This window comes from Phlebotomus argentipes, unplaced genomic scaffold (assembly GCF_947086385.1).
Source record: "Phlebotomus argentipes unplaced genomic scaffold, Phlebotomus argentipes genome assembly contig_15, whole genome shotgun sequence".
NCBI classification, from domain to species: Eukaryota; Metazoa; Arthropoda; class Insecta; order Diptera; family Psychodidae; genus Phlebotomus; species Phlebotomus argentipes.
The window spans coordinates 4,919,653-4,933,615 of NW_026776181.1; the positions used below are offsets into that span (position 1 = coordinate 4,919,653).

The following is a 13,963-nucleotide window of genomic DNA, read 5'->3' on the forward strand; positions in this document are numbered from 1 at the left end:
CATTTTGTAGGCAGAGTTTTGAGTGATTGTGTGCACATTTGCTGTGGTCTGCATTTTAATCTGTTGCAGTGCATTTTCACGGTGAATCAGCCGCGCGTTCCCACCCATCTGTGCCTGAGCGCCCCATGGGCGCACCCCAGTAGCCGCCGGGAGCGTCACAAAGCCGAGTGAGTTGAGAGTGTGTGGGGCTGTCAGCAAACAAAATGCCATACTCACTCTCCTTTGTTCGCCCCCTTTTGCAGCCATGAAAATCGACACGTCGCGCCTGAAGCGGGGCAACTCGGACGTGTCCCCCGAGTGCCAGGCGCTGATCGAGCGCCTGCGATGTTGCTCCCGGACAGAATTGGCCGCGGAGCTGGCCAAGATTGAGTCGTGGACGTTCGGGAAGTGCGAACTCTACCACTGGATTGAGGTTCTGGACATCTTCGATAGCATCCTGGAGGAGGCCACGGACATCCAGCGCAGCGAGTGGCACATCGAGATTGATGTCAACTTCAGCAGTGATGAGGTACGGACAGTGGAAATTTCCACCCGGAACTGTCATGGATTCCCAAAACTTGTGCTGCTCTTCTTGCAGGTGAAACTGGTGCTACTTGTCCTCAACTTCACCACCCTCCTGATCGAGCACAGCTTCTCGCGTCACCTGTACAGCTCGATTGAGCACCTGAGCGCTCTGCTGCTCTCCGTCGACATGGACATCGTGCTGGGCGTCCTGAACTTGCTCTACATGTTCTCGAAGCGCAGCAACTACCTGTCGCGTCTCACAGGTGACACGCGTGCTGCCCTGCTCGGACGCCTCAACTTCATCGCCGAGAGTTGGGGCGGACGCGAGTACGGCCTGGGCTTGGCCGAGTGCTGTCGTCCGGACGCCCAACTGCCGCCCAGCGCCACCATCTTCTACTATGAGTACTATAACAAGCGAGGCGATCTCGAGACCATCAACATGGAAGACGTGCGTGGAAAGTTCAGTGATCCACGTGATCTCACCGTCCATCTGCTGCAGAGAAGCACAGACAGGTGAGTGGCGCTGCGCAGAAGGAAAGTGCACGCAACCTACAACCTTTTCTCCCTTTTAGACTCACGGATGAACAGCGAATCCACCTATTTATGCGACTCCGTAGCTCAATGCGCTTCCATGAGCACCGTGCACGACTGCAATTTGTCCAGGCGCGCTTGCAGGCGCTGTCGGTGCTCGTGTACTCCGATGCCATTCACGAGAAGACCCACTCACTGATCTATCCGGGCTTCCTCGAGGAATTGGTAGAGTTGCTGGAATTGGCGGGCGGTGACTTGGTGGAGATTCACGCTGCCGCGTTGCGCACCATGACGTCCATCATTCACCTGGATCGCAATCCGACACTGCCGAAGAAGCCAAGTTCACGCCTCGGCATGATCATTGATGTCACCGGTGCCAATTCATATCACGGTTTCCTGCCCACACTCGTGCGCGGCTGCATTGGGAGTCTCACGGCGCCCACGGAGACATTTCCTCTGCCACTGGCCACGGCTCTGTTCAGCTTCCTGTATCACCTCGCCACGTACGAGGTGGGCGGCGAGAGTCTGGTGGCGTGTGGCATGATGGAGAGCCTCCTGCGCGTGATCAACTGGCAGGGCACTGAATTGGAGCACATTACCTTTGTCACGCGTGCTGTGCGCGTGATTGACCTAATCACAAACATCGACATGGCGGGATTTCAGCTGCACGCCGGCCTGGCGAGCTTCATAGCGCGCCTGGAGATTGAAGTGGCCACGTGTAGGACAGATCAGCCAGATGAGATAGCTGGCGAGGAGGCGACCAGCATGCAGGAGGCGGCAGAGATGCCACGGCATCGTGGCGGTGTCTGTCTGCCACAGCGTGCGGCTCTGCTCAAGTCAATGCTCAACTTCCTGAAGAAGGCCATCCAAGACAGGGCGTTTGCCGAGAGTATTCCACATGTGATGGAGGGCACACTGCCCGCCAGCCTGAGACACATCATTAGCAATGCGGAGTACTACGGACCGTCGCTCTTTCTCCTCGCCACGGACGTTGTCACAGTGTACGTCTTTCAGGTAAGGTCTTCATAGTGGCACTGGTTTGTCAAGATTGTGAGATTAATAAAGTGTTTTGATACACTTTGCAGGAACCCAGTCTCCTGTCGGCACTGCAGGACAATGGACTGACAGATGTGGTGTTGCAGGCGTTGCTGCACAAAGACGTACCGGCAACGCGAGAAGTTCTCGGCTCACTGCCCAATGTGTTTAGTGCACTGTGTCTCAATGGTCGTGGTCTTGAGGCCTTTCTTGCCTACGGTCCCTTTGACAGACTCTTCCGCGTGCTGCTGTCGCCCACTTACTTGCCGGCAATGCGGAGACGTCGCAGCAGTATTGGTGACACGGCCACAAATCTCGGAAATGCTGTGGATGAGTTGATGCGACATCAGCCACGTCTTCGTCAGGCTGCCACTGCAGCCATTGTGAAGTTGCTACGAGATTTAGTGGAGTTGGGTTCGAGTGCGCGTTTCGTCTGCTGGCGTCCACCGGCCACAGTGACGCCACGTGATGTTCCTGCAAAGAAGACAACGCCTGCAGATGCTGGCAGCAGTGATGACGAGGAGGAGGACGAAGAGGAGGCCAGCACGGCGTCTCAAAGGTGAGAAACCTTCCCAATTTTCATGTTCTCTGTCCTACAACATTTTGGCACTTGCAGGTATGACACAACCACACCATCGGCCAGTCGACAACAAGTGCCGCTCACGGACTACATTCACAACACGATGAAGTTCATTGATGCTATTCTCAGCAAGAGCAATTCAGATGATCATTGTCGTGAGTTTGTGAATCAGGGCGGTCTCAGACCACTGCTGCAAGTGCTGGCGCTGCCCAACTTACCCGTGGACTGTCCAGTGACGGCATCCGCGCAGAGCGTGGCCGCCGTTTGCAAGTCGATCATGAGTTTGGCCTTTGAGCCCATGGTGTTGGGCATTGCGCTGGAGCATCTGAGTGAGATTGTGACACGCTTGGAGCCGCTGCAGCGTCGCCTTGAGTGCCCCGGTGGCAGTGTGTTGCTGAGTGAATTGGCTCACTGTCCGGATCCTGAGCTTGCGTTCGCTACGCCCGCCTTCACGCCGCTTCTTCATGCCATCAGTGCGGCTCACGGGTATATTGTGATGCTGGTGCACGTGTGTCGGACGGGGCAGAACAATGTGCGCACGGTGTCGCTGCAGAAGTGGGGTCAGGACTCTGAACAGGGCCTGGGCTTGCTGCGTCGTCTTGTGCAGCTATACACGGCGCTGGTGTGGGAGAGTACACTGCTGTTGGCCCTGTGCACGGATGACATCATCCCGGCGGACTGTGACTTTGGCAAGGAGGATCTCGATCGTCTTGTGCGTGACACACCGCCCGCCACTGATGTGGGTGTGAGCAGTGGCGTGACAAATGCCATGGAAAACCTCACGACACGAACGGAGACTGTGATGGAGATCGACCTGACGCAATCGAGTACGGAGAGTGAACAGAGTGAGGTGAGACGACGCAGTGGCGCTAATCCGACGCAATTGCGATACATCAATGTCTTGCTGAGTGTCTCATCGCGTCTCGGCCGTGCATTGGCGGAGTTGTTTGGGCTGCTGGTGAAGGTGTGCATGGGTTCGTCAATACGACAACGCCGTGGTCACAGTATGCCCACAGTTCCGCCATGCTTCGTGGAGACATCAAGGGAAATAGCTCGTGTGCTGAGCTTCACACTGGTGGATGGATTGAGTGTGGAGAAATTGCCACCGTCACCCTTTCCAAAGATGAAATTCACATATTTGATCTGCAGTATTGGCTTCACCATGCCAATGTTATTCGATGAGCGTCGCTATGCCTTCCATCTCATGCTGCAGAAGTTCGTGCAGGAAGGTGGACTGAAGGCTTTCTTCGATGTGTTCACTTGGGCTCTCACCAGTGCCACACCAGAATTGCCTGACAGCACGGTGGAGTTCATGAATGAGTGGCTGACCCTGCTGGAGCGACTCATCAATCCAAAGGCCATCCTTCACAGTCCACACGGACTTCCCACCAGACCTCACTCATCCACACGTGATCCGTCAGACTTTGATATGTTGCAGTACATGATGGAGGTGCAGCGAAGTGCCTTTCACGCCATCCAACAGTTGCGTAGCGTTGTGGCGAATAGGCACTACAGCGATCGTATGCACGAGTATATGCTGGTGATTCTGAAGCACATCTTCAAGGCGGAGGCGATCATTAAGGAGCGCCAGACTGAGAATCGTGCTGCTGAGGAAGAGACTGAAGAATCTGATGTCGCATCACGTGTTGTTGTGTCACGCGGTCGTGGCATTTCTATAACACGTCGAAATGATCAGAGAACTGAGGCGCCGGTGAATCCTCAGCATCTCCGTCAACTCATGGACATGGGCTTCAGTCATGATCACTGCACGGCGGCACTGAGACAAGCCACATCTGTGGAGCAGGCCACGGATTTGCTGCTGAGCATGCCGGACAGACCGACGGAGGCGCGTACAATGGATGTGGACATTGGCGAGGAGGAGCAGTACATTCATGCCATTCTCATGAGCTTGCGCGACATGCCGGACAATCTTGTGGAGGGAAGTGCAATTGCTGAGGCGCCAGAAGTGGCTAAAGTGGAGCCATTGGCCACTGAGGAGTTGGATCGATTCACAGACAGTGCGGTGTATGTTTGCCTTCACATTATAGACACAATGCCATCACTGGTGACCAGAGCACTCGAATTACTCACCACAATAGCGAAGCGCAATGGAGATAAGTGAGTTGTGGCTGATTATGGGAGATTTTAACAATGAAAATTAATCATATTTCTCGCTTTTCAGGTGGCGTGATGAGATGCTGAGTGTGATTTTGGATGATGTGATGAGTTGTCTGGCTTACTATGAGAAGCATCTCAATCGTACAACACCGCGTTTGGCCTTTGTGAATCTCATGAGTGACACTGCATTGTCGGAGAGGACGAACAATCGTCTCCACTTGTTGCGACTGATGCTGGATGGTCAGCAGAGTCACGAAACGCGTTTGCCAACGGCGAATGCCATTCTGCGTGCCAACATGTTGACGCGCATTTATGCGGTGATGGAGCGTCTGGATCACAGACTCACGCACTTCAACACGGAAGTGAGTGGTCCCAAGTGGTTCCCTCACTTGGCGGTGTTGTTCAATCAGATGGAGCAGGTGACTGTGTGGCTGGAGCGACGCGAAGCGATGCTGAGCACAGCTCCGCACACATGGCGATGGTACGACGTGGCCACGGCGCAGTGGAACAATTTCTCGCCGGCCAATACACGGACCATTGCAGACGCTTTTGCGGCTGGTGAGGCGAGTGTGCGCATCCGGAGTGGACGATCAAGACTCACCATCAACTTTGGATGCATGTCGCAGGTGAGAAAAAGCTCCTTTTACTCTCCCTGAAACATTGCAGTAATGACTTGTTTGTGTGATATTTCCAGTTGAATGAGGAGACAGGCGCCTATCAGACTGTCATTGTGAGTCCAGTGACTTCCACCGCAACGCCTCTGGCTGTGCCACGGGGTCTCGATCAATTGGATGTGACGATGGTGCTGGAGATACTCATTGATCTGCTTCCACTATCGGTGGATGTGGCCGTGAAGCTGGCTCTGATGCGTGTAGCCCTGCGAGTGACGCGCACGCACGCTCATGCGAAGTACTTTGCGCAACACGGTGGTGTTGAGGCACTGTTGCGAATGCGTCACGTGCCCGGACAGCCGTCCTTCCTGCAAATGGCTCTTTTACTCATCCGGCACGCCATCGAGGAGCCGCGCACACTCGAATTGGCCATGGAGGCGGTGATTGGGAGTCGTGTAGTGGCAAATGTGCCGGCTGGCTATCGTGATCTCATCTACCTAACACGACAGATCAGTGCTGCTGTGGCACGATGTCCAGAGACGTACGTGAAGGTGGCAAAGCGTGTACTAAGACTGGATCCTGCGGGTGTTAGACGTGCACAGCAAGACGATAGTGAGCCGAGATTGCTGGTGAAGTTGGCCACAACACCTCAGCAGAATGCATCGAAGAACTATGCTGTGGAGGATAAAGTGACACACGATGTGAGTATATTGAATGATGATGATTAGTTTTTGGGGGTGGAAATCGAATTGAAATTGATTGTTGCAGGTCATCAATGCCATTCTAAGTGCATTGGTAACACCTGATCCTGACGCCACGTCTCGTCGTGGTTCTGTGGATGAAGACCGAGTGGCTCCACTGGCGGATGAGGAAGATGGCGATTCATCAACAGCTGACGAGCGGATGCCGCGTGCTCGATCGCCGGGATGGTTGAGTCAAGTGGCTGCACCGTCAGAGACAGCAGATGGTGATCGGCCGTTGCTGTCCAAGAACGTATTGCTACGCTTTCTCAACGATCTCGTGCGCTCGTATCAAACGGTGGCACTCATTGTGGCGGAATACAGTGTTGAAGAGACGCCACTCATCGCCTATCTTATTGACACTTTCATTCCGGGGACAGAATCAAGGCGCGATCGTGAGTGTAATGCGAGTGCTAGGATGCTGATTTCTTCACTGGCAGCAATGTCAAGTGTGGGACGTATTCAGAGCATTCTTATTCACGAGGTGAAGGCGGCTTTGGTGCGCACATGGCAGATGACTGACATGGCGAAGAAGTGTGTGCACATTCAGCTGCTGGCGCAACTCATTCCAATACTTATTGAGGGCAGCCCACCGGAACCACCCGTGGTGATGACCACGAGTGGACTGAGGCAGCAATTGATGATGCCAAGGCGTAACAACATGTTTTACGGGATGGTGAGACTGAATTTGATTGAGGATCTGGCCAGAGTCACACAGCAAGTGAGTTATCATCAACTAATTTTTCTGATAAATTTGTGACTAATTGAATCTCTCTTCTGCAGGTTGACTTTGCCAATCCTCATGCTATCGCTACATTAAATGCCGCCCTGAAGCCACTGGAGACTCTGCTGAGATTGACGAATCAGCCAACATTGTCGGTTGTGACTCGCAGAAGAGGCGCCACACGTCGGCGTACAGCAACACGTGCTGCTCCACCTGAGGAATCACAGCAGCGCAATGTGGATCTCATTGTGGAGACAGTGATGATGTCTCCGGAGAATGGAGAGCGTCCTGCGCCCGCTGAAGCACCGCCGGCCAACACGTGGGAAGAGGGTGAGGCGTCCACGTGGCCAGATCTCTACCAATTAGAGTCTAGCAGTGATTCGGAGGAGTCAGAGTCTGGCGGTGGTGAGGAGAATGCCGAACCGGCGGATATGGAGAATGAGGAAGAGGAGGAGCCAGAGCCTGAGGAAGCGGAGCCAGAGGAGCCAAGTGATATTGATGTGGATGAAGAGACGCGTCAGTTCATTGAGATGTATGATCAGCACGTGTACGGTCGAAGATCGCCGTTTGGCGAGGCGGAACGTGAGCAGGATGATGTGATCATGATTCAATACCCACGCGGAGGTGGCGGTGACAGTGTCGATGCTGAAGCTCCTGAAAGTGGTGCTGCGGAAACACAACGCGACAGTCCACGTGTTTATTTCCACACTATGTACGAGGATGGCAATGAGACGAGAACAACGGCGCCCCGTGAAGCGCCAACAACAGCGGCGGGCAATCTGCAGATGCTGATGGGGAGCTCACAAAGTACTCCGCCCGAAGGGAATTCGGTGCAGAGGACAAATCGTATGCGGCGCTATCAGTATCTGCGGAGTATTGCGGCGCGTAATACCACACAACCCGTTATACTGCAGAGACTCTTGGGACCGAGTCAGCACACTAGCACCACCGCAACACCATTCCGGGACGCCACGCGAGTGGTGTTGATGGACAATGGCTTCGGGATCTTCTCACCAAGAGATGTAAGTGAATTGTGTGACTCGCTAATTGATCATATTGTTTAATACATATTGTATGTTTTGCAGACAAATGGCGAGGAGGGTGCCATTGATGTGATTGACCGGGCGGATTATATGTTTGGACGCTCCTTATCGGCATCTCTCAGCAACACACCACCAGTTCTCACAGCCTGGGGAGATGAGAGTAAGCTTCTGGGCCTAGAGACACAGTCGTATGTCTGTATGCAAGCGTGCGAGGACATTTTGCGTGAACTGGAAGTCTTGCGTGCTGCTGAGGCGGATAAGGTAGCGGCGAAGCGCAAGAAGGCGCAGCCAAAGGCACCCCCAGCAGCAAATGGTGTGAGCGAGGGTGGAACTGAGGTTGCCACTGTGCCGGAGATTCGTGTGACGACAGAACAACCAGAGGTGATCTTGCGCACCACGACAGCCTCGCTGCCGCACGTTGCCGAGGAGGAGGCGGTTGAAGAGCAACAAGATGGCATTCAAGTGATCCTCATGACACGCACCACGGATGATAATGAGGCCGAGAGGCGTTTCTCAGCGGAGGAACCACGCCCGGCATCGCCATCCAGTGATGAGGAGGCCAGTGATGATGCACTGCTTAATAATAGTTTACAACTCATGTCTCCAGCGCAGGATGATGAGGATGAGGAGGACGAGGCGGAGGAGGAGGAGGCCGAGGAGGAAGCTGAATCTGAGGCGGAAGAAGAGGGACAGGCTGGTCAAAATGCCGCCAGTGCGACAGAATCCACACCGCCACCAATGGAAGATGCACCACAGGATGATTTGAGCAATGTGCCGGCGGGCATTGATCCCAGTTTCCTAGCCGCATTGCCGGCGGAGATGCGACATGAAGTGATTGAGGAGCACTTGAGAGTGGAGAGGAATCGCGAGGAGGCGCAACGAAATGCAGCACAGCAGAACCACGCAATAGCGGAGATCAATTCGGAGTTTCTGGCGGCGCTGCCGCCCAACATTCAGGAGGAAGTGTTGGCGCAGCAGCGGATTGACTTGCGTCAGCAAGCCGCCGCTACAGCAAATCCAAATGATCCCGTGGATGCGGCGGCGTTCTTCCAAAACCTCTCACCGGCCCTGCGACAGAGCATCCTGAGTGACATGGAAGACAGTCAGGTAGGGTGTTTTTTGTGCAATGATAATCGCATTTGCATGATAATCTCTGCAATGTTTGGTTTTCTTCCATGCAGATTTCAGTGTTGCCACCGGAATTGGCTGCTGAGGCGCAAAATTTGCGTCGTGATTGGCAATTGATGCAGGAACACGTGATGAATTTGCTGGGCGGCGCGTCCAGTAGTTCATCATCAACAGTTTTGAGATATCGTGGGCGAGATGCAGCGCCACGATCACGTCTACGCGGCGGTTGGGGTGGTCATCTGCAGAGTCTGGGTGAGCAAGCGTCGGGTGAAGGTGTTGTAACGATTTTGGGCCAACACAGCAACACAATGGATCGTCCAGGGAATGCATTTCTGGACCAAGAAGCCCTGACATCTCTCCTCGTGCAGCTATTCATTGATGCACCAAAGTTCAATGTTATGCGCTTCCATCGGGTGGTGAGGAATTTGTGCTTCCATTCGCCAACTAGGCTTTGGATAATTCGCGCTCTGCTTGCCATTATGGAGAGAACAGGTAAAGAAGAGGGTGAAGTGTGATATTTTCTCATATTCTCTCAATTCAATCTTAATGTAATCGTTTTTAGGCGAACGAGTTGCTTTGGCACTGAGACGTCCTGAGACACGAAAACGTGGTCCGAAGTGTGCCACAAAGCAGGAGCGTCCAACGTGGCTCAACATTCGTTTGGATCCGGCACTTGGAAGTCGCGCCAATGTCTTTATCTACAGCGAAGCAACAACTCGTCAGCGTCGGCTGTTGCTCCATCCTCAAGCGGCCACGTATGCTTGTCGTCATGCTCTGGATTTGCTCACACTGCTGGCAAAGACATTTGCTGTGAACTTCATGCCGCGCTCCGAACGTCCTGACGAGGCGGGTCCCAGTCGTGCGCAACCACAGGATGATTTCTGGGATATTGTGGCCAAGCTGGATGCGCCAGGTGGTCGCGTGGCACCGCCGGAGCCACAACGTCGCGGTGCACGTCCGAAGCCGACTCCTATTGTGTTTGCCGAGATGGATGCTTACACGCTGGAAGAGGCGCCGTTCGGACGACTGGTGGCCATGCTGGAGGCGGGAAATATACGCAAAAGTCGTCCACTGACGGACAAACTACTGCGACTGCTGGCGTACGTGAGCATAGCGCTGCCGAAGGAGGTAAAAGACACTCCTCCGCCGCCTTTCGTTGCCACGTACAGCGAACGACTGCTGTCAACGATAGTGGATGTGCTGTCGCACAAGTCATGCTCCGAGGAGGGTTTAGATGATGTGGCCACGCTTCTGAGCAATCTCAGCCAATGCAGTGGCGCCATGAGAGAGAGCATTGTACAGCTACTGGTGGAGGCGGTGGGTGAATTGGCGCAGCGACTGGAGGAGCAAATTAGGAGATTGATTGAGGAATTGCTGGAGGTGAGTTTTCATTAAAATATCTTAAAATCCTCTCTATATATTTGTCTTCTTTCGACAGACTGACTTGTATCCAACATCTGGCGATCCGTCTCCTGATGAGCCGTCACGTCGTGGCACGCTGCAGGATCGTTTCACGCGTGAAATGGTGGTTGTGTCGTCAGAGGGAAGACCCAGGCCGGCCGGTGATCTGCAACTGCCAAGCATGGCACCGCTGGTGGTGAAGGCGAGCAATCAGACATTCTTCTTGCGCACGCTCAAGATCATCTTCCAAGTGCGTAAAGTGGAAAGTGAGGGCGGAACACCTCTGGGTGATGCCCTGACACTGGACACTCTGTGGCAGGCTCTGAGTGATTGTCTGGAGTTGTTGAAGCAGTCACACGATCAACACGCTGTGCTAGTGTTCCAGGCCGCCGTGGAGGCCTTCTTTCTCACGCATGCACCATCGAAGCGGAGTGAGGGTGGAGCTGATGCTCCGCTTGACGTTGTATCGCCCATGTCGCCCATCGCGCACGATCTGGAACTGCCACGAGTGCGCGGTGAGGCATCACCGGCAGCATCGCCGGGTGGGCATCACGGGAAGTTCCTGAAGTTTGCTGAGAAGCACAGAACTGTGCTGAATCAAATCCTGCGACAGTACACGACACACTTGGCTGACGGTCCATTCGCTGTGCTTGTGGATCACACGCGAATTTTGGACTTTGATGTGAAACGACGATACTTCCGTACAGAACTGGAGAGATGCGACGAAGGGATAAGACGTGAGGAGTTGGCTATTCACGTGAATCGCATGAATGTGTTTGAGGACTCCTTCCGTGAGTTGTACAGAAGAAATCCGGAAGAGTGGAAAAACCGTTTCTACATTGCATTTGAAGGTATGCAAATTAATTTTTTATTATATTCAATATGATTTGTGAATTGCAACATGTTTTTCTTCTCTGTGTTTCATTAGATGAGGAGGGCCAGGATGCCGGTGGTCTCCTGCGTGAGTGGTACGTGATTATATCACGTGAGATCTTCAATCCAAACTATGCTCTCTTCACTGTGTCACCCGGAGATCGGGTAACGTACATGATCAATCCATCTTCGCATGCAAACTCAAATCATCTGTGCTACTATAAATTCGTTGGACGAGTTATTGGTGAGTTTTCTTTCTATCAATGCTGTTGCACAATGAGAAAAGACTTCAATCTATCTGTTTATTTCCCTTCTAGCCAAAGCCATTTACGACAACAAATTGCTGGAGTGTTACTTCACGCGTTCGCTGTACAAGCACATCTTGGGCATTCGCGTGAAGTACACGGACATGGAGAGTGAGGACTATGACTTCTACAAGGGTCTCGTGTTCCTGAAGGAGAACAATATCACGGCGCTTGGGTGTGAATTGACTTTCTCGCTGGAAGTGCAGGAGTTTGGCGTGACGGAAGTGAGAGATCTCATACCGAATGGTCGAAACATTGCCGTGACGGAGGAGAATAAGCTCGAGTACATTAGACTGGTGTGTCAGCTGAAGATGAGTGGATCGATAAAGCAACAGTGAGTGATTCGCAATGGAAATCATTCTTTGGCTGTATTTAATGAAAATTGTCTGTATTTCAGGCTCAATGCTTTCCTCGATGGCTTCTATGATATCATCCCAAAGCGACTGATTGCTATCTTCAATGAGCAAGAACTTGAATTGCTTATTTCTGGTCTGCCGAATGTCGACATTGAGGATTTGCGGGCCAACACAGAGTACCATAAATACAGTCCATCGTCCATACAAGTGAGCAGCTTTGCAAATTATCAATTAATTGTATAACTAATCCTCCTTTTCTGTGGTTCAGATTCAGTGGTTTTGGCGCGCTCTGCGAAGCTTCGATCAGGCAGATCGGGCAAAGTTCTTGCAATTCGTCACGGGAACGTCAAAGGTGCCGCTGCAGGGCTTTGCGGCGCTTGAGGGCATGAATGGCATCCAGAAGTTCCAGATTCACCGTGACGACCGATCGACTGACCGTCTCCCCTCGGCTCACACATGGTAAGAGTCATCATTGGCCAGAAACATGCGAATATGACCTTCAATCTATCTCCTCTTTCCCTCGCAGCTTCAATCAACTCGACCTGCCCGTGTACAAGACGTACGACAAGCTGCGGGAGTGCCTGCAGAAGGCTATCCACGAGTGCAGCGAGGGATTCGGGTTCGCCTAGGCGCTGTGATAGACAGAGACTGCGATGCTGTGACGGGGTGGGAAGGCGCGCGTTCATTCCACTCCCCCGCGTTTCCTCCGCGTGGGGGCGGTTTGACAAAAACAAGATGAAAAAAAACAAAGTGAGGAAAGAGAAACCTGTGTTTGCAATATAAATTGCCTCTGTTTTGCAAGTTTAGGCATATCTGATGGCCCTTCCGGTGGTTTTTATTTTTTAACTAGATTGGACTGTAATTTTCCTTCAAATTGTAGGTGCAATTCCCATCATAGTCATGCGCAGGGTTCTTTTTTAACAATAAAAACTGCTTTTCTCCACGTTCTAGTTGCTTTTTATGACAAATTTCCTGAAATTTCTGAGAATAGATTTTGAAACAGAAGACTCGCAGAAGCGTTATTTTTGAACTTTCCATCATTGGCGCCACCTTGCGGAATAAAAGTGATTCATCCGGAGAGGCCATTTTTCTAGCACTTATTCTCTCTCTCTTTTTCTCGTTGTGTTGAAAGAACGTGGAGTGAAAATGGTGAGCTGCGTGGATTTTTATCAAAAACACTCAATTTTATCCCGTTTCTCTGTGAATTTTGTATCATATTCGCAAAATCAATTGCTATTGTTCACTTTGATGTAGAAATTGCATAGAGAATTTCCATAGAAATGGGTTAAAATGGCAATACAAATTGGGAGTGTAAACATAACCTCATTTCACGGGGGCAATTTCTCACGATTTTCCCTGCATTTTCCAGGCCAAGCGCACCAAGAAGGTCGGAATTGTCGGAAAGTATGGCACGCGCTATGGTGCCTCGCTGAGGAAGATGGTGAAGAAGATTGAAATCACTCAGCACTCAAAATACACCTGCACATTCTGCGGAAAGGTGAGTGACTCCTCCGGGTGGGTTTGCTGGGCAGACGCTAATTGCCGCGGTTGTGTTTGCAGGACGCCATGAAGCGCACGGTGGTGGGCATCTGGTCGTGCAAGAGGTGCAAGCGCCGAGTGGCCGGAGGAGCCTGGGTTTATTCCACAACTGCCGCCGCGTCCGTCAGATCGGCCATCCGACGACTCAGGGAGACCAAGGAAGCGTAAGCGCCCGCTCATCGGAGTCCGGAGAACTTGAAATAAATGCACCCAGAGCTAAAATAACAATATTTTTTATTTATCTCTAGCTTCCGGGGGTTAAAGACAAAATAATAGCGTTTCTCTTTGATGTCCTTTATACAAATTTTTGTGTGCCGACCGGGAATTGATCCCATCTTGGCGTGTGTTTTTCCTCTTGTAAATGCATTGGAATGGAGAGTACTCGTTACATTAGTGCTTTTCCATTATAGTAGAAAATCTCGGACAAATACTGCTCGACAATATTCTTTAGTTCTATTCTTTGTGACTTCATTCA

At 52.2% G+C, this 13,963-nt stretch overlaps 2 protein-coding genes across 2 annotated transcripts; both read left to right on the forward strand.

Moving 5' to 3' along the window:
• The first annotated feature begins 3 nt into the window (after positions 1-3).
• On the forward strand, positions 4-12,896 carry LOC132262912 (E3 ubiquitin-protein ligase HUWE1). The gene is made up of 19 exons (XM_059762399.1): positions 4-167; positions 243-508; positions 578-1,017; positions 1,077-2,049; positions 2,121-2,629; positions 2,687-4,768; positions 4,833-5,394; positions 5,463-6,080; positions 6,148-6,840; positions 6,903-7,865; positions 7,929-8,993; positions 9,068-9,506; positions 9,577-10,394; positions 10,453-11,266; positions 11,344-11,532; positions 11,606-11,927; positions 11,991-12,156; positions 12,218-12,408; positions 12,476-12,896. Exons 2-19 carry the CDS (start codon positions 245-247, stop codon positions 12,576-12,578), a joined length of 11,211 nt encoding a protein of 3,736 aa, XP_059618382.1. The 5' UTR covers positions 4-167; positions 243-244; the 3' UTR covers positions 12,579-12,896.
• A 110-nt stretch (positions 12,897-13,006) lies between these two features.
• LOC132262914 (large ribosomal subunit protein eL43) lies at positions 13,007-13,716 on the forward strand. The gene is made up of 3 exons (XM_059762403.1): positions 13,007-13,098; positions 13,319-13,447; positions 13,510-13,716. The coding sequence occupies exons 1-3, from the start codon at positions 13,096-13,098 to the stop codon at positions 13,654-13,656; spliced, it is 279 nt and encodes a 92-aa protein (XP_059618386.1). The 5' UTR covers positions 13,007-13,095; the 3' UTR covers positions 13,657-13,716.
• Positions 13,717-13,963: the final 247 nt, after the last annotated feature.

Bases quoted from the DNA above. Each gene is read 5' to 3' on its own strand.
- LOC132262912 (XM_059762399.1), top strand. From the start codon at position 245: ATGAAAATCGACACGTCGCGCCTGAAGCGGGGCAACTCGGACGTGTCC. The intron at 2,050-2,120 runs GTAAGGTCTTCA...TACACTTTGCAG, and splicing joins TCACAGTGTACGTCTTTCAG to GAACCCAGTCTCCTGTCGGC. The intron at 7,866-7,928 runs GTAAGTGAATTG...TATGTTTTGCAG, and splicing joins GGATCTTCTCACCAAGAGAT to ACAAATGGCGAGGAGGGTGC.
- LOC132262914 (XM_059762403.1), top strand. The intron at 13,448-13,509 runs GTGAGTGACTCC...TTGTGTTTGCAG, and splicing joins CCTGCACATTCTGCGGAAAG to GACGCCATGAAGCGCACGGT.